Raw genomic sequence first — 20194 nt, 5'->3', positions numbered from 1 at the left:
TAAAAAAAAAAAAAAAAAAAGGCATATGCAACATCAAGGTTGGCTAAAAATATTACACCATAGTTTTTCTGTCAAGGATGCTAAATTGGACTGGCCAAAATGCCAGAGCCCTATGTTGAACAAGCACTTTTGTTGTTTTCTTCCATTCGCTGCTGTCCAATAGCCAGTGATAATCCATCATTTCTTCCATTGTGTGACCTCGAAGAGTCAGAACAGACTTCTAATCTTGTGAGAAGCACTAAAAGGCAAAACTGAGATTGCTCTTAGTTTTATCCTATAAACCTTTCAAGTGTGCCTCAAAATCTAACTTGCGTTGAAAGTCAATATGAGCTAATGTCTACAGAGGAACAATTGGGGAAGGTTTTTATGTGTTAGTGTTATTAATGCCTTGTGTGATAGGATGATTCATTTTTGCAGAATGTTTATCTGACTGAAAGATTTATCCAATGCTAACTGTCTCTTAATAGAAAATGTGGATTTAATTTGAAGATGAGAATTGAATATAGTATTTTAAATGCCTATTTCTGTAAATAGGTGGAGTTTAGAACAGTATCACTTTTGACATTTTGCTGTTCAAACTACTCAGTTTTGTTCAAGAACAAGTTCTGTGAAATGTATTAATGACAGGTATTTTCTCCTGGCTGTATCCTAGTAACACTGAACACAAATGGAGGGCAGTTGCTTCACAGTTTTGGTGACTAATGTAATACATACTGATAACTATTGCATGTGAAAATATTTAGAAGATGATTTGTATAGAATAAAAAATGCAGCGTGGAATTGACATTTCAATATAAAATGCTATTTAGTTGTTTTTTAAGCCAAAGAATGATATTCTGTATCTATTTGGAATGAAAACTTTCATTTTGGTATGTCTTATGGGAGTTTTTAAGGCAAATCAATTTCCCCAGCCCCAATCAATTGAATTTTTTAGTGGAAAAACTTTCAGTGCTAAGTTTGCTATCACATATTATTTAGAAAATCTACATTTTATTTACTTTCCTAGTATCTTTATGTATAAATATATACATATATATATATATATATATAATGTATGTATGTATGTACAATTTGTAAGTCAGAACTGATCTTCTCATCAATATACGGTCCTGTTTATCTAATGCTGTTCTGTTATGTTGGCCAAGAACTGAGATGTGGGGAGACCATGTTACTTATTTAGCCACCAAGATGTCCCTTGGGATTCTTCCATTCAGATTCAGCTCTCAATCTGTTTGTGAGATCTGACAAGATTGAGGATGTTAGGTAAGGTGGCTGAACCCAGTAGCCCAATGGGGCGAGACTGCCACAGCTCCATGTCCCCAGGTCCAACCAGTAGCAAGGCTGAATATGTATTCCCAGTACACGCATATACAATATATATATGCATGGCTAGCCACACAGATCGGCACAGGCAGACACACTCATCATTCATGCAAAGAGCACCAATGGTCTCATCCTTTTCCCCTCTCTGGCTGATGAGGAGTAAGGTTAGTGGGATTTATTTATTTATTTATGGATCCCTGGTCTCCCAGGTTGCTGGCATCTGGGCATACGAACCCTTGTGGCCTGCAGCCCCACTCCAGTTGCTGGTACAGTCCCCCACACTCACGCATGCACACATACACTTACGTGCACATGCTGGCTCTATCTAGTACCTGGCCTTGGACCTGTAGTCCACCCAGTAGCTGGTCCTGAACCCTCACTCTTCCATGTGTCTCACCCTTAGACACACACGCACACACCAGACATGCTCAAACAGCTCTAGGTTGATGCCCAGACCCTGTGGTCTCTCTGGCAGTCAGCCAGGACTCCCCTTGTCTCTCCAGTAGGCAATTCCCCTGTGGTCTTACCGTCAGATGCACAGACACACACAAGTGGGTCTCCCTATTGACCTGCCTGGACCCTACTGTCCCTCTGGCGGTTGGCTGTAGCCCATTGCCCCTGTGATTTCACCCTTGGAGACACACGCATATCTGGCTCCCAGGTCAATTCACTTACTCATCTGCTAGTGGGGCTTGATGTTCGCTAGTGATTGCACATTCACTTGCATACCCTCGCTTGCTCCAGTTCCTGGCACCACAGACACATGGGCCTTCTGACCTGTGGTCCCACTCTAGTTGTCTCACTCCAGTTGCTGGCACTTAGATCCTCACTCTCTCCAGTTGCTGGCACCACTGATACATGGGCCCCTATGACCCATGGTCTCACTCCAGTTGCTGACACTTAGATCTCCATGCATGCACACAGGATTCACTTGCCCAGGAAAATAGTTAGAAAGGAATTTAGTAAGAAGCTAGGACAGGCTGTGCTGATCAGGCACAAGGCATGGCTCTATTTTCTCATATTTGTTCCTCCCCAAATCACTTAGATCTCTTAAGTTAGACTGGAGGTAGAGAGAAGAAAAGAGTGCTTTTCATTCTTCCTGTTGGAGGTAGGTCATTGTACATCATGTGCATTTTAAGGTCTTTTTCTGTATCCTGTGTCTAATAGCTCCTGGACGAAAGGCATGCTATTCCTTTTGCAGGGGACCAGAACCCAAATCTTACCCTTCCCATCTTGACCGCTGTGCTACAAGATCTTATTCTCCCTTTCTTTCTCTTTGGCTGAATTGATTTTGAATTCTGCTTTGTATAGTGGAACAGCTTCAGCAGGATGTGAGGAGACCATTCTGAGCTAAAATAGCCCGTATGCTGACAATTAGGATCTCTCATGCTAGGGAATGCAGTAAGCACGTGCCTTTTTTTGTAGGGAGGGCAAGGCACTGATACCTCTCTTTTCTGTTTAAACTTTAAAAGAAAGGGATGAGTTCCTGCCTCAGTTTTGAAAAGAGCAACCTTGGCATCAAAATCGAGGAAACAGAGCTGAGCTGTTCAGTGCCACTTGGAGTTGGGGCTTGTAATCCAAATTTAAACACACAAACTCCAAAAAGGACTGTGGGTTACTGGCTGTTGTGAACATTGCTCTTAAGAGCCTCTCTCCAGGAATTGCCTACAATGCCTTGCTTGGAGATACAGATTCAGTGCACAGGTTCTAGTAGTCAAAGGTCCGTCACTGTAAGAGCTACATCTATTTGTGGACCTAGCCTTAAGTACTGTTATTAATGGATTTAGCCTCTCTACAGACTGGAGCTGCTCAAGTTACACTGGATCCCCATTGTCATAATAAGTCATGATGGGAAATGAAGGTTTTGACAATGCAAAGAATACAGGTTTCCAAGTAAGCTTTTGCAGCTGTGGTATGGAAAGCAATGATAAAAATTGCTAAACTGGTTTCACACCACTGGAACAGTTTCTTCTGCCTGCACAGAGGTGATTCTCAAGTATTGGCATACCTGGCTATTTGTGTTGGAACAGTACAAAGTGATATGAAGACAGTAAGGGACTTGCTGATTTTGTTTTCTAGTAATGCATGTTAGTAATAGAAACTGGTGCTTATTTAATGGAGGTGCCATTTTCTGTAGAAAAACCAAACTCTTGTTGGGGACCTGCTGTGTGTCCCTTTGAATAGAAGCGAGGAATAATGCTGAATAATGTTATTTTATTTTTATTTGCTGTTTGGGTCCTCAGGAAATATTCTGTATTTGCTGAAAATCTAGAAAAGTATTACTACAATATATAGTGTCTTGTCTTGGGTAGGATATTAGATGCGCTGATTTGATGAACCCCACCTAACAGTGTTGCAGACAAAAATGCATGAAGCAAATAAAATCACATTTCATATACATGAGGATTTTCATGCTCTTATTCTTAGAGGATAACCTAAGGGAAATATTCTGTTTGCCTGTGACTAGCACACCTTTGGCTTTTGTACTTTTCTTTTTACATGTCAACTTTAGGGATACTTTAGATTGGCCTTTAAACCTCCTCCAAATAAACTCTATTCACTTTCTTGTCTAGTTCTTAAATACAGCAAAGGAAGAGGGTTGACAAATCTAAGTGAAAGTGAATATTGTATGACAGTCTCTCTTCCTCCACTGCCTCTGTTATGCAAAGGTGATACTGATGAAAGACTTGGTTAGTGAGCCTAATACTGCACCATTATCAGTGAAAAAGTCTTATTTTTAGGGGTAGTTTCTAGCTACAGTAGACGTGAATATCGTGCTGTAAGAGAAGTCACTGTTAGACTGTGATCCAGAAAAAATGCCCCTCCCAAACTACGCATGCCACCATCATTTGCTGCATTTGCCAGCTTCAGATTCATGGCTTGTGTTTAGCTTATTTTGCTCTCTGTACTGCTAGATTTGTGACTGAAAGAATATGGCATTTTTTAGAGCTTGCTGCCTTCTTACTGACTAAACTACAATACTTAGATATGTCACTGAACAACTTTTCTTACCTACCCCAGCATACTACCTGCACCCACAAAATTCACAAAATAAGTTGAAGAGATATGGAGGATGGGAAAAGCAGTTTATCTTTAATGGCTATGTCTGTACTGTCTCCTCAAGAGTATATGAGAATGACCTTAAGGTCAGACTCCCTGGGCAGAATCTTTCGGTTTTTTTTCAGTGGGCAGAAGCAGTGTGGTGCCCTTTTCTGAGAGATGCTGCATACTTCAAGATACAGTTTCCTTTTAAGAATTTGTTTTCCTCCAGAGCCCTTTGATTGGAAATAAGAGCTGCTGCAAGAGGTGCTAACCTCTTAGTAAGACAAGACCAGCGGCAAGTAAATTTTTGGAGATGGTATTCACTTTCTGTGCTAGGGAAGCCAGCTTGCCCACTGGGAAGGATACTTTCCTCACTAAGTGAAAGTCCACCTAAGTTTATATAAGATTGATCCATTAGTTATTCACTCCATTTTACCTTAAAAATGTATTTGCATGTTTTTACAGTACAGAACTGTTTTATTTGACTATCATTTCTACAACTTTAGTTCTACATATTGTTTAAAGTAAATAATGCACCTTAAAGGCTTTCCTTAAACACACACTAGGTGTTATGAAAATAATTTTATAGGTGCCATAATGCCTAATCACTGTACAATTTTAAAGTATCAACACTTCTGTGTAAGAGCTCTAGAACACATATCTTAACAGGATCATGTATTTTAACCTGATTTACGGCATGAAAAGTCATAATGAGAAGCCTTAATGTTTTCTGAAAATTGACTATAAAAATTAAGGTTATATCCTAATTTTCATAATCTGTGACGTTCATACACCACTAGATGTTAAAAAGACCTGTATTTCTCTGTAGGCAAAATCCCAGTTGTCTCAAATAAGATGTCTAGTATAACTTGGGTTTGATCAGTGCCTCTAATTGAATAGCTTAAATTCAATAGGCTGATATGCATGAATGTGCAATTTTTTATTTACTTACACTTTTTTCTTACCTACATGAGTGTGCATTTTTTACTAAGGATATTGGTCTCTCTCTTTCTCTCTCTGTTTCTTTTTTAATAAGAAAATTTCTACCTAGAATGTCAAGCAACTAAAACCAACAGTTAGTTTCAAGGAAAACTCCTAAAAAGGAAATACAGTGTAGCTCATCTGATTTTCATGTGTTCATCCTGCCATATTTCAGAGTTGCTGTGTTAGGTTCGTGCAGTGTATGACATTCAACAAAAATGAACTGAGATTTCTTTATGTCTCTTCAAAGATTTGAGAATCCATACTGCATCTACTTTTATTCTAAGTATTATTCTGGTATAGCAATAGAGTCTGTGTCTGTATTTCCTTAACAGCTGAATGGGCTCTGCTAAAATCCTTTCAAAAGGCAGGTATTACTCTCACTGTTCAATACTGTTGTTGAATAGAATGGATTGTGGAGATTTAATATAYTCTGACAAGCCTTCTTTAAAATTTCTTTTCCTACAGCAAAAGCGATAAATGCTAGACTATCAGTTGCAACACCTCCTGTAAACCTCAGGGGCAGAAAATTGCTCAGCACACAGGACAGATTATTGCCAGTTCCTTTCTGATAACTGTCTGCTCCTGGCTGGCAAGTGTGTTGTGAAGTAAGTTTGGAAAAGGCACTGGTGTGTTTCATCAATCTGGTTTTCTCTTCTGGAATAACAGATTCTTTTACATCCATTTGTAAAGGAGTAGGATTAGATGAACTCTGCAATTTTTAACGTGCTCAGAAATGGAATGATAGGTGCAAGGTACTTAAGCAACAGTCTTTTTTTGCCAGCTGCCTAGGCAGGAAGCATTCTGCACAGGTCAGGGAAGAAAGAATATGCAGAAGTGCCAAATCTTTGCATCTGGCAAGAATAACTGCCAGCTGATGTGCTGTGGTACCTTCCAAGGTCAAGGAAGGCTGGCTCATCAGTGATACATACTTAGAGGATCAGCATTATTTGTAAGTTGATTGGTACCAGAATACATATAAATAAAAAGATAATACATATACTGCACTGTTGTGCCTGACACTTCTTTTGGTAGTTGTGTTTTGTAAAGGTATAGTTTTGTGTGCATTTGTGTAATTTTGCTATGAAGGACAGCTTTTATGTGCAATATCTCAAGTCAGATACATGCCTGTACCACAGTTCCCTGCAGCCAAATCTTAAGGGTAGCAGAGAGATACTCGTTTCCAAAATGGGATGAGCTTGGAACCAGAAGTTCAGTAACTCTGGATTATTTACATGAAATAATTTGCATATAACTTGGGGTGCAATTCTTTGCAGTAGATGTAACACTGATTTTAGCAAAACCTCCTGCACAATCCAACATGCTAATCTCATGATCAAATGGGGAAAATTTCTTCTAAATGAAAATCCTCTGAGACATGAACATTTCCTTTTCCCTGGCTTAGCATAGCCAACCAGATGACCTCTATGTGTCATATTCTTATGATTTAGTCTCATATTCTTATGCTCCAACTTTCCTGTCTGATCACTTTATATTCTACATTGTACTTTAAGGACTTTGAAAATCTGTTCATTGAAAAAAAGCTGCTCCAAATATCCATGATTTTTAAGGAACTTGCACTAATACAATTTTACTGTGTTTCATGTATGTAACCGAAGTGTTTATTTGCATCTTTTTATGTGCTGATGAAAATGTTTACATTGGAACTTGAATTCTTCCAATCAGTTGAATAGTATTTGAAAATTTAATCACAGATTCTTAAAAACAAGCAAACCCTAAATGTATTTGGCTGGTTGGCTTCTTTATTGATTCATGCATCTGTTTGCTTATTACTGCATCAGAATCATTTATTGTTACTTTTGTTACCTGCTCCAATACTGTGTCAGGCAAGATTTTATTTCTGCATTACTTGTACATTAGTTAGCTTTTTGTTAACATTTCTTTTTTGGATACAACTTCACAACAAACTGCAAGCACTACAGGTTAGAATTATTGTTGTTACAGGCAGACTATAGAAATAGGACCAAATTCAAACTTGATAGAAACACACTTTATTTTGGGTGGGTGTGCTTTATACCAAGGCCGAATTGTTATGCTTCCTTTTTCCCTTGTTCCTTTTTTTTCTTCAATTTTTCATTGTGCCTAGCGTCTGTGGTCAAGGACATCAATGTTTGCACAGCTACTTAGAGACTCCATAGTTGCACTGGAATTTTTCACATAAGAGAAAAATGGATGGGAATTTTAAAAGCATTTAAATGAACTTGGAGCATTGATCCTCACAGGACAGAGGAAACAGATAGCTTGTAACTGAGAGTAGAAATGACATCAAATCCTTTAGCATTTGGATTCCTGGCTGTTATCCACCCATACTTGTAATAAGTGAAAGGTGTTAGGCCAAGGAAGAGTGGTTGTGTAAATTAACTTCTTACAGAACAGACAGTAATACTGTGGAAATGAATGAGTGTGGTAGATATTCTTCTTTGTAGCCTCAGTACAAACTCAGATTTAAATGGTGATTAGGCAGTCTTCCTGTGCCTTGTGAGTCCTTGAGCATAAAGCTAGATACACAACATGACAGTATCTATCAATGAATGCAAAACACTATACCTTACTGTATTTATACATATATAAATATGCATTTGACACTGGTTGGAGGAATCATATTGAAAGCTGATGAAACAAAGTTAATGGCACTGTTCTTGTGGTGTCGTTGCTATGTTGTAAATAGTAATTCAGGTATAAGCAGAACAAAAGTTGTTAAACTAAAAAACTTTCAGTATTGATTTGTTGAATATTAAATTCATATACTGCTAATTCCCATTTTTAGCCAGAACTTTGCATGCTGCCCAGGGCAAGTCTAACAAGTGTATGGTCATCTTTGTATATTCTTCTTTTTCTACATTTTAATTTTACCCTAAATTACTTTTCCTTCATATTCCAGATGTAGGAACTGTTTGCTATCTTGTCTGCCTTTTTTACCTCTTTGTATTAATGTTGGTTTACTTTGTAATTGTTATATGTACTTTGTGAATATCTGTGGAATAAAATGTCCTTTTCTTTCACACCTCTCCTGTCCTCCCCAGCTTTTCTCTTAATTAATAACATTTCATTTTATTTCCCGTATACAAATGAATGATTCAACTGCATCTTTTTTCCACATTTGAGCAAAAATAGCTATGTGGAAGCACAATAATGAGTCCCTGTTACATTTGTGTTTGCTGCTATTTAGTGTAGTTGTTCATTTTCAATCAAGCAACTGTTCTGAAAGGATTTCTGGAGACATTGGCAATGGAAGGGCAGTGCGAAAGCTCGCAGACTAATATGGGTCTTCTGTAAGTCCAAAAGTGATAAACTGAAGAACAAATTGAGCTCAACAGAGTTCATCTTCTAGCTTTTCAAAAAGATGCAACACACATTTCTCAAAGGATGCACAGTAGTTCTGCAAACAAGCTTGAATTGAGGGTTTGTTTAACTGACAGGCAGAAAGTTAGCAAGTTCCTGTATGTGAGGAGAGGGTGTCTCTGAGGCAGGAATGAACTAGAAAATGGTATTTTCACTTTCTTCTTTCTCTGCCGCTTAGACACTGCCATCTTCAGAGGCTACTCTAGGGTAGAGCTAAGCCAGCTGAGAGCAAACTGGCCTCATGATCTGTCGTGGTGACGTTGTTCTGGGCACTTCGTTTTTAGCGGGGAATTTTTTTATCTTCCGACAGAGTAGCAGGAGTGGGTTGAGGGATTTTTATTTTCTAACTGTGGCTCAAAGACCTGCTCAACTAAGTAAGAATATTCTCTTCTGATTTCGTTAGTAACTGTTTACAGGTAAAGCAGATGTAGATTGAGGGAAAGATCCCTGAGGAATCAAGGAGAAAAGTCAGATAGGGATTCTGATCTCTGCTTGGAAGGGAAAATCGCATCTCACTGGTTCCTTTAACAGGTATGAAGAAAGCTGGTGGCGTCTCAGTCAAAAGTTGGGGTCAGACTGGGAAAAAGGAGGGTTACTTCCAGTCCTCCCAAAATAGGTAGGAATGATTAAGGAAGGCTTCATTGACTAGGAGGTGCTCCAGGTGAGTTAATAGCATTGCAGATAGGTGAAATCTCTTGCTTCTGGACTTTCTTCCTTATATTCACTTCTTTTGGGCTCTTAATATGGGGTTCTGGCTTATAAAGACCAAGTCCTAAACTGAAAGCCGGGGAATTCTCAGGAAAAATGAATACGCGAGTTGTCTTCTGCTTTGTTTTGACTACTTTGGGTTTCTTTTGTCATATTTTTCTTTTTTAAGTTTTTGGGTTTTTTGAGGAGAGCGTTGTTCTTGTTTCATTTAATTTTGTTTTTTTTTCTGTTACAAAATTCTCTGTTCTTACATTTATCATCTAATTTTTACTGTTTTTCTTCCCTTGTCAGATACAGAAGACACTACCAGACCTACAGGTAAGAACGGATTTATAAAAATAAAATCAGTAGTGTTAGTCGCACCCACTGAAGGTAGATGAAAGACTAGCCTATCCAGTACAACCGTGTTTGCACAAACTAGAATTCATTTCTTCAGTTCTAGTGTAAAAGACTTGAAGTTCAATGCAAACAATTTATTTCACAAAAACAAAACTTTTGACAGCACAAAATGTTATTTTGCTAGCATAGCAGCACATCTGAAATTGTTGTGTTTTAAAAAAAAAGTGTCTGTGTGTCTGTATTTGCTGTGATTTGTTCTTGATACTGTATTTCTGTGATAACTGTGATTTTACTTTTCTAAGGCACTGTCATAAACCACTCAGTAAATTAAAGGGCTAACTTTAAAATTGCTGTGTAGACCAGATATCAAACTTTCTAATTTCTTTTTGATCAAAATGCTTGCTGTAACAAGATCAAAGGTTTAGTGGCTAGTGTTTGCTATATAAATAGTTGGCTGGCTCCTATCAAGAGCAGAGATTCAAACTTGAAATGAATTAGCTTTTTGTAATGCTACTTTTTGCTGGATAGAGAAGAGAATGGACATGTATGAAATAATTTTTAAATGGCAAGTCCCAGTGTTATTAATACAAGATGTGAGAAGGGTTCTTCCTACCCAGCTACAATCATCTTGTCATAAATGTTTAATTCCCATTCCCACCATTAGCAAGACGCTCATGATAGGCATGTGGAGTTCAGGCTAGTCTGACATGTATCTTGGGACTATGGATTTTGTTTCCTTAACATTGTACAATGCAAATTGTCCCATATTTGTTGAAAAGAAATAATTTTTGGCTAAATTCTATTTAAATTCATAACAATTTTAATGTTATTTCAGCAGAGATTAGTATGTCCACCTTTTTTTCAACCTGGAAGTGTTTTTCTGATGAGCAGGTGTTGCCCTCTTCTGGTGAATGCATCCAGTTAACTTCCGATAATACAGGGAAAGGCTGATGAGGATGGTTATATCTGTAACTGAAACTTCATGTACTAATCTGTGTCCTCCCCCTCCCCCCCCTTTTTTTTTCTCTCTCTCTCTCTCTCTGAAACAAATGCTGTAAATTCAGGAGCATTAACTGCAACAACCATTGCTGGTAAGAAAACCAGGGCTTTACTGATTACTGCAATGCCCATTATTTCGTATTAGAAAAATCTTTTTCTGTTTTTATCTGAAGTAATGAGGAGAATTGAAGAACTGAATTCTTCATGCTACCTTTAATGGATTAGCATGGCATATGGGATCACTCCCAGTTTGTGGTAGTGTCGGTTGGGGATGAAATAAGTGCAAGCTGCTTGATCAAGAGCCTTTTGTAACCTAAACAGTGAATAGTTTGCAGAGAGGGCAGAGGGAGAACACTGTAGGGAGAGAACTCCTTTCCACCTCTTTCCACCCCAGTACACACACCTCTGTCATTTGATGCAGTGTGGTACACTTCAGAGACAACAAAAACAAGAAGGGGACTCTAATAACTTGTGGGACCAAAGGTGATGAACATCGTCTATGAAAGCATTTTTTGTAGAAAAATTTGTGAAAAAATAGAGGAAATATACACACAGAAAGAACCATTTGCTTGCTTTCTTGATATATGCTGACACACTATACTCTAGAAAAAAAAATCATACAGGCACACAGATACACTTTTTTTTACAGATACAATCTTTCTCTGAGAATGTATCATCATTAACAATTGCAGCCAATTCATTATTTGTAGTTGTTTATACCAAACAAAGTGATACAAATGAAGCCAGCATTTAGTTTTCCCTCTGATTCCTTTTGGCCATTTATTAATTGCCTTAGAAAATCAATTGTCTTCAGGATTGTTACTGAAGAAACAAATATGCTTAGCTCTTACTCCAAGTATAAAATAAAGAGGGAACTTTTGAAAATGTTTAAAATGGCTAGTCTAATGGGAATAAATATAGCTGAAAGAAAAGCTCCCCTACCTGTTCTGTATCATGAAGTACATTGCTTTGTTTTGGTGTGCAACTCTCTCTTTGCAGAGTAACCAACTATTTTTTATTATATTTGAGATATTGCTACAAATGATGACACTGATGCTTTTATTAAAGAAATTTGGAAAGCGTAATGTTATTCTGTTATGAAACTGCTTTGCCCCCTTTAAAAAAGTCACTGAGGTGTCATATTGGAGTGACATTGTCCTCTAACGGCTTTATATTCCTGTGTGGTCACTTAAAATGTGCTAACTAAGCACATCCTTCCTGAGCAGTCTTTTTCTTCTGCTTTCTTAATGTAATTTTTTTTTCTTGTGTGGCTAAAAAAATACTTKCATCCTCGTTCTATTTTATTTATATATAATTTCTGGCAAAAATAAGATTTTGGAAGCACCGTTTGCCAAGCTCAGTATGTCATCTTTGGTCAGGAGTATCATGGGTATATGCAGAAAAAGGGCCTTGGAGCTGAGCAGTTACCACTGTTGGATGAGCCAGTCATCTGTGTCTTCCAAGAGAATGAAACCAATAAAAGGAACTTACCTGAAAGAGCTCAATTACCGGCTGTTTGTATTCAGATACTTGTTCAGATTTTTGAAACAATGGACACAGTTCTTACTGAGCACCGAAGTGCTCATAAAAGGGGACTTAGAGCATTAAAATTCTGTTCCTGTTGAAAGTGTTGCATGCTTGATCTTCCTTCTCAGAAATTCATAGAAATAAAGAATTACATTAATGCCATTGCTACTTCTTTTCTCTTTTTTTTCCAGAATCCTCTATTGTTACTTTTATCACCTATCCTATTAGTCCTACAGGCAAGATTTTATTAACATTTCTCCTATTTAGATTTAGTTAGTGTTAGATTGTTTAGATTTTGTTATTTTTGTTTTTACTGTTATTAATTTTCTCCTTCAGATATGTCTTCAGAAGAAACTGCACAAACTACAGGTGAGAATTCACATAAGGTGAATGAGATCTGGAGGAAGATCTGTGTTGCATTCATGAAAGTTTGCTTTTTAAACTGGGGTTCATTTAGCCCAAATTCTTTTCTTACACTATTTTAAAAAGCTTACAGTCTATATTTTAAGTCTGCATTGGTAGAGTTTTGAAGTGCATTAAACTAACACTGAGCTGTTAACCTTTCCTTTTTAGCCAAAATATTAAATTGCTTGTCCAAGCCCAGACCGGACATTTATTTTTAGCAATATGTTGGCTTGGGGTATTTTTTGTTTGTTTGTTTTTTGTTTTGGGGTATAGCTATAGAGAGAATGCTTTCTAAACTTTCTGATGCTATTTAAAGTATTTTACAGAACTAAAATGTACACATCATTGCTTAAAAACACTGACATAATATATGTGCTTTTGATATGTTGGCCAAATAGGGTCAGTAGAGACCAGTCAGGAGAACTGCTACACCTTTCTTCCTGATGTTTGCATTTGGAGTATATTCATCCCATGTAACTATAGATGCCTCTGTGTCTTCATCTGAGCTAGACATCCTGCTAGCCTTCATAGTTGATGGAGAGAGAGACATTTTTAGGATGGGGTTCATCTTATCCTAAAGTACCCATCTAAAATAGGTTAAATGAATCACACCTTAAAAGCACTTCTTTCTCCAGTGAATAATAGGGAGCCTTGAGTAACTGGCTCAGATGGGGATGTAATGATTTTATCAGGTGAACCCCCCAAAATGCTGCTTTTATTTTCATGTGCAGAAAGTAACTTAATCACCTTATAAAATAAATGGTCATGTGTTTACACTTCTTCTGGAAAGACAGAGTCTAAACTGTAAATAAGGAAACTTCTTTTTATGACTTGTATTTCATAGGCTTTTTAAATTAAAATGTAAATACTTAATTTTAAAACATTTTTTTTACAGACACCCTTAATATCACTGATTATTATTCCGCCATAATACCATGTAGGATTTATATATCACTACTGATATTCTCTAAAGCTTTTCAAAATTTAAGTGTCTTTGTGAGTTCAAGAGGTCTGCACTCAAATATTTTTAATCGGATTTTTTTCTTGGTACTATTGTTTGTCATATTAGCAGTCTGCCTTACTTTGCATTGGTCTCCAGTCCAGTAGAAGGTCTAGTTCTGCAATGCTTACCTACATATCACATATAGAAAGGTTGGAGTATTGTGAATCAGAGCAGCAGATTGTCAGGGGGCACAAAGATCTAAGAAACGCAGTCCCAGGAACTGTATTTACTTAAAAAAAATTCCTCATGCTTTTAAACAGATTGAAGAGGACTGAATCTGAATCTGATGTTCTCTGTGCAGATCCAGTCTATAGGACTAGGCTGAGTTTAGTATTTTATTATCCATGTAGGAGCCTAGTAGACTGACTAGAATATATTTACATAGAATTAGCATAAGTGGTGGATGGCTTGGAGCCATACTGGCTAGTATAATTTGACTATGTGAAATGTGACCTGCAAGAAGATTGTGGCTATGTTACCTGGTGATCCTTGGAGGTTGAAATCATTAATGACTTTTGGTGAGGCTTTGATCCTCCACACTGCTTATTTATTATGTGCATTGTGGTGGCATGCAGAGGTCCTAGGCAGGACGAGGTGGCACACATACAAGTTCTCTGTAAATACAAGGTTGACCTTATTCTTTACTTTTCTGACCTGTTTTGTACGTTGGGATTTTATAAATGTTGTTGTTCTTCATCTAGCTAATAATTTCAAAAATTCAGTTATTGAAGAACCTTTTATTTCTTCAAAGATTGTTTTTTCTTAAAATAATAGCATTGATAAAATTTCATTGCTACTTCACTGACAGCTACCAACATGAAAGGGAAGGCAAGTTCATTTGAATCAAAATTGCTCTCAAAAAAAATTTTTTTTCCTAATTTTTTGAATGTTGCCAGCAGCTCAAAATCCTTGCCATTGATGATGATGAAACAGATGAAGTATATCAGGCCGTAACAGGCAAATGTTTGTACCACAGAAAAAGTAAAAAAAGAAAAGAAAAATTTCCCATCTCATTTGGTACTAGTGAATGATCACAGCTGAGAGGACAGGACTTGTTTTTCTGTTAATGGAGGATGATCGAAATTATCGTACCAAAATACGTGCTTATTTTGCACTATTTCCTTGGTCCTCATTATAACTGAGGAATTTGCTTAAGTGTTGTAAGGAAATGTATGCTGCCACATCTGTTTTTATGAGAAAGTGCAGGAGTTTTGTCTCAGATGCAAACATCTTTCATGTCCTTTACTAACTGAATAAAATTACAGCTGAGCCATCTGTTTACAATACCCTAAATTTGAGATCAGTATTTTTCTTTGCTGTATAGGTAGGGTTAAACATATGGCAGTAGCAAAAGGTTTGTTTTAACTAAAGCATGGTATGCTAGGTGAGAGAATCCGTTTCTTATCACCATGGTTTCAATTCTATCAGGCAGAATAGTTTCTAGTTTTCATACTATCATAAGTAGCCGTAATAGGATCCTCAGAAACAGATGATGTATCACATAAGGATTTGAATACCGTGATATTTAAAGAGCCTGTTCGCGATACACTGATTTCTGTGTTATCTTGATTATATATGAAGAGTTTATTGACTTGATTATTTTAAAAATGTCAACTTCTTTTTGATAACCTAGACAAAGATCCCTTTTCATCAGGTCTTTCTTGTGCCTGGACAGTTGCAATGAGAGTCCTGGAGTTGACTATCTTACTTTTATTCATTCGAGTTAGTTGCTGATACAGACCTTGAAAAAGTGTGTGCCACACAGTGCACGGTTATTGGAAAGGTGATGTGCAGCCCTGCAAGAGCACAGTCCTATCTATAAATTGACAACTTAAGTATGTTAAATATTGTCTTAGATACAACTGTATTCTAATGTGTTTAATTGTGTCTTTGCTTTCCACCAAATTATGGGATTATTTTTAAATGCAGAAACTACTTGCATGTAGGTCTTCTGCGGAAACCGTTACAGAAAATTAAACAAAAACAGTGTGTATCGGTCTGAATACTAGCTCTTAGATAATATCATGGTAAGTGCCCTAGAGAAGTGAAGCCTACACAGTATGTAAAATATTTCTAAAAGGTAAAGACCTTTAAATTTAAAACCCTGAAATGATTGTAAATGTGTATGTTTGTCAGGACTGACTTTAAATTCAGTATTTTTACTCACTGGATTTTTTTTTTTTCCAGAAACTATGCCAGGAGAAACCATTTTATGCAATATATCGACTGTCTGTAATTTTTCAGGTTAGTTTTTTTCTTTCTTCTTGTAAAAATTATGTCCAACTATTTTCTCTTCTGAGTAATGTGGCAATTTGCATTTGCTGTATAAAATCTAGCTCTGTAGTAAGTTTTCTTGCTAATTCAGAGAGACTGTATATAGCTTCTTAAAAATTAAATTAAACATGTTTTGTATTAGAAGTAATGTTCAGTCAACTCTGTTCTTGATCAGTATTTCTTATCAGAGGATACATGGTTACAGATAATAATTACTAACCTGAGAAAAAAGAAGCTAGTATGCTGTTAGTCTCTGCCATATTAAGCCTAATCCTGTATCAGAAATAGAAGTTGAAATAGAGTTTGGAAGAATTATTGTAAAAACCTGCATGTATTTTAAAAGCATAATGTGACAGGACAGAAAAACAAAGGGAAATGGAAAGGGCAATGATGTTCCCTATATGTGTGTTAACAAAAATGTAGATAAAGATTTTGTTGATTTATGTTGCTGACTTTCAAAATACTTTGATAAAGGGCTCCTGTGAGAAGTACTTCAGAAAATGAAGTCATTTCTGCCAGGTGGCTGTATACTGATAATCTGTACTTTATAGATTAGAAAGAGACAGAATAAATATTTGCTTCCCAATATAAAGTTTCCCTAATGGTTGACACAGTAAACTGTGCCATGTGTTTTGGGTGACATGACGTATGCATTCCTGCATGGGTCCTTCTCTAAAGCTCACACTGAATGTGTGGCTGCAAGAAGAGAAATGTCATAGAAGTTCTTTTATGTCCACCAAAGTGTCCTATCAGCTCTAAAGGACTGCTGAATGATACTGGGAATTATGGTATCCTGAAAGTGCTTTAATCAGCAAAGGGACTGAATAATATTCAGAGTACCACTTTGCCTTTAGCCAACATTTTATTCTCATTACAGAAGTTGGAGTTGTATTAATAGCATGCACAGTGCAGCTCTTCTATTTTGGAAAAAAAATTAGATGGAATTTAGAGATAGCTAGCAAAACTGAAAAAATGAAGCTATTGAAGTAGTAGTTTTGTGGAAAAGAATAAGTGAAGACATGGAAGAATGATGGCAAAATAGGAAATGATCAGAAAAGTTAATTTCGGTGTTCTTATTTCCCTTCTCTTGTAACACAGGAGAGTGAAATCTTGAATTCTCAAATAATTTCACATTGTGTGATTAAGCACAAGTTTTGTTTTTCTTTAACTTTTTTGACTTTTGGTTTTAGTGTTCTATGTGGGCAAGGCAAAACTTCAGGCGAGTGAAGAAAGCAGTAACACATCACTAAATGTAGAAATAGTAAGTGTTCTCTCTTTTAAAACTTTGTTGTAAGGAAGGCTGAAATAAATTTCTTTGTCTACACTTAAAATACTGATATCCTAGTGTGATTTTTATTATGGTTTTATTTTACTTCAAATACAGTTTGCAATACAAGTTAATATTAACAGTGGATGGATCTGCTCTCTCTGTCTTAAATAGTGGTTTTGTGGCTAAATTTTAAAGGTCCAATTAAGTAGACTTCCTACACTAATTGTCTGTATTTTCTATATAACCACTGAAAACAGGGAAGAAGCCCTGGAAATTCTGGAGAGAGAAGTCTGAACCACCTAATTAGGAATCTAAATTTAGGTATACAGGATCATCCTTTGGAGAGAAATTTAGACACTTTAGGAGTATTAGACACATGCAGTTTGATCACAAGTTAGGCCGGATTGCATCCTGGGAATAATTCATGTTGAGACTCTCGTAAACAGGGCGTTGTTCTAAGCAGCGGTGGCCCTAATACTTTTTAGCTAGTGGTTAATCAGTTACCAGGTTTGTAGCAGGAGTATGAATGTGTGTGTGTATTCCTATAACACAAAAGAGGTTTAAGAGAACGATATCATGCAAAGCAAGGACAGTATAGGTTATTCAGTATCTAGATAATACAGGATGAGACTATTTAGCTGTTACAGGTTTGAAAACTGAAAACCTGACATAACTTGTAAAGGACCTTTTGCCTTTCTCCCATACATGCCTTTTGGCATTCAGTCTGAGATTTCACATGCCATTTCTGCAAGCCTGAGGATAGCCAAAATGGTACAAGGTCCTTTGCAAGTTAATGTCCATTTTTTCAGTTTTCTATTGTAGGATCCCCACCGACAGCCACTGCACAGGTTCACATTGAGCTCTGTTACATTTTTAAGCCTTGGTAAAAAGAAAATGCTGGGGAAACTTTACACGTTGTAACAAGTTTGTCCATATATCCATTGTTTACGACTCCACTGCATGCCACAAGTAAGACAGAAGAACAAAGGAAGATTTTAGCTTACATTCAAAAAGTTTAGGTGAGGTTGGGCCCCACTATCCCCAGGATAGGAGCTGCCTCCACATTTGTATTGTGTTTCCATGTTGATAGTGTCAACTGGGATGACCCTACTGTGTTAACATTATGCCCATAGCTATTACAAAAGGAGGTTTCCTGTTTCTTGAAACTGTTTTACTTTTTAGCACAATATTTCTCCGGTAATGTCAATATCATTTATGTCAGATGTTTTCAGGAAGTTACTTGCTGCTTGCATCAAGTGTAAAAATACCAGTTACTGGTGGCAACCAGAAGAACATAAGAATGCTGGCCTAAGAGGGACCTTTAGGTGGACCTTAATACGCCTTGCTGCCCTGAGGCTAGATCACATATATTTAGATCACTCCTACTGTGATTTTCACCTCAGTTGTTGATATCTAACTCCTGAGATTCCATGCTGTATGTTCCCTGTGACTATTATGTAGTTTGTCCCCATGCTGCACTATCATTACAGTTGGGAAGCTTGTTCAGTATCTGGTTTAAGGTCTCTCTGTTGCAAACTAATCTGCTTTCATCTTTTCCTAACATGAGATATGTTAAAGTTGCTATCCTCTTGATGATAATAGATCAGAAACTGTTACTTGGTGTGCCCCAAAAGAGCCAATTCCTTCAATAAGCTGTGACAATAACTTCATGGTAAATATTTTCTGAAGTGTATTTATGAGCAAGTGTGCTTCTTACCCTTGGAACTTCAGACTTCTGGACTGTGTGATATGAACATAAGGTTCTTTTGATGCTAAGAATCAGTTTTGATTTATCAGTGGAATCTTTGTTTCTAACAGATTAATAACATAACCATCAGCAATCACGTTGCAAAATTAATTCCAGTTGTGGCACCTACCCTGGAAGAAGTGAAGTGAGTAATTTTGAATAAGGATTGAAACCTTTGAGATATTTGAAAAAGATTAAGTAAGGCCTTCTGTGTGATTAGACTCTTCACTTTGCATTATTCTTGTACTTTATAAATTAAAATTTTCAGGAATTTTGAAATCGTTTTCTTTAAGATGAAGTTCATATTGGTTAGAATAGTCTCATTTTTGTTTTACGCGTCAGTGGATTTTGTTTTAAAAAAACAGTATACTTTTTGATTTCATTTAGGTCCTTCAGTTTCCTTGGGTCTCAAACAAAGTTGCAGTGGTCTATCTCCATATCAGAAAGACCTTAGTAAGGTAGCATTTAAGCTGTGTATATGCTGATGGTCTGAAAAAAAAGAATCTGAGGACATGAGCTGTGAACTGTTGAAATTGCCAATCCGGCTGCTGCTTATCATGAGCAAATGGTTGTCATAATTGCAGGGATTTGGTCAGTCTTCTAAGAAACTAATATGAAAACTTTTATAGCTATATATTTTTATACATATTCATGGAGTCCTGTCTATAATATATTTTTATTTCAGTGTAGCATCTCCTTTCATGGTCTTTCTAAGATGTGCCCTTTCCTCTTTCAAGATGCACCAAAGCTTTTGTCTACAGGGGCTTGTCCCCAGTTGTGGTTCTACTTACCTTTCTCTTCCTAGTATTCTTAATACTCGTACTACCCTTTGCAGAGGTTTAAGTGACTGTATATTAACTGCTATTCTCAAAACTCCCCTGAAAATCAAAAAACTATATTTGGCCAACAGATCCTGTTTGTAGAAGAAATCCGTATTTCCTGTTCATTCTCTTTCTGTAGCTTCGACTATCAGATTAGAATTCTGTTCCAAATGCTTGCGTGCCAAAAGACAATATTGAGATTTATCTTTTGCTCTTCTAAATAAGTCTTAAAGAAGTGGGTTGATGTTGAAATATATTTATATGGGATGACAGAGGTTTAAACTTACTTTGCGAAGTGACTAATAAAGATGAAAAGACGATTTTTTACTGTTTAATCCTTTTAAAAGTGGTTTTACAATATTAAAACTATCATTTTAAAAAATCACTGTTAA

General features: G+C 36.8%; 1 protein-coding gene across 4 annotated transcripts in view; it reads left to right on the top strand.

Annotated features, from left to right (window-relative positions):
* ADGRG2 (adhesion G protein-coupled receptor G2) overlaps window positions 1-20194 on the top strand; it is a 66990-nt gene that overhangs the window by 23902 nt on the left and 22894 nt on the right. For all 4 annotated transcript variants that reach the window (XR_003253728.1, XM_026067156.1, XM_026067164.1 and 1 more), the window contains exons 4-9: window positions 9709-9735; window positions 10821-10847; window positions 12619-12651; window positions 15878-15934; window positions 17155-17225; window positions 19053-19126. Coding sequence is in view for 3 of the 4 variants with exons in the window: in XM_026067156.1 (XP_025922941.1) it covers window positions 9709-9735; window positions 10821-10847; window positions 12619-12651; window positions 15878-15934; window positions 17155-17225; window positions 19053-19126 (289 nt within the window). In the remaining variant the exon portion in view is untranslated. The remainder of the gene's footprint in view (window positions 1-9708; window positions 9736-10820; window positions 10848-12618; window positions 12652-15877; window positions 15935-17154; window positions 17226-19052; window positions 19127-20194) is intronic.

The sequence above is a fragment of the Apteryx rowi genome, unplaced genomic scaffold (assembly GCF_003343035.1).
Source record: "Apteryx rowi isolate R43461 unplaced genomic scaffold, aptRow1 scaffold_1039, whole genome shotgun sequence".
In the NCBI taxonomy this organism is placed as follows: Eukaryota; Metazoa; Chordata; class Aves; order Apterygiformes; family Apterygidae; genus Apteryx; species Apteryx rowi.
Note: the sequence above shows the minus strand (reverse complement) of the source record. Positions and strands in the feature narration are given on the sequence as shown.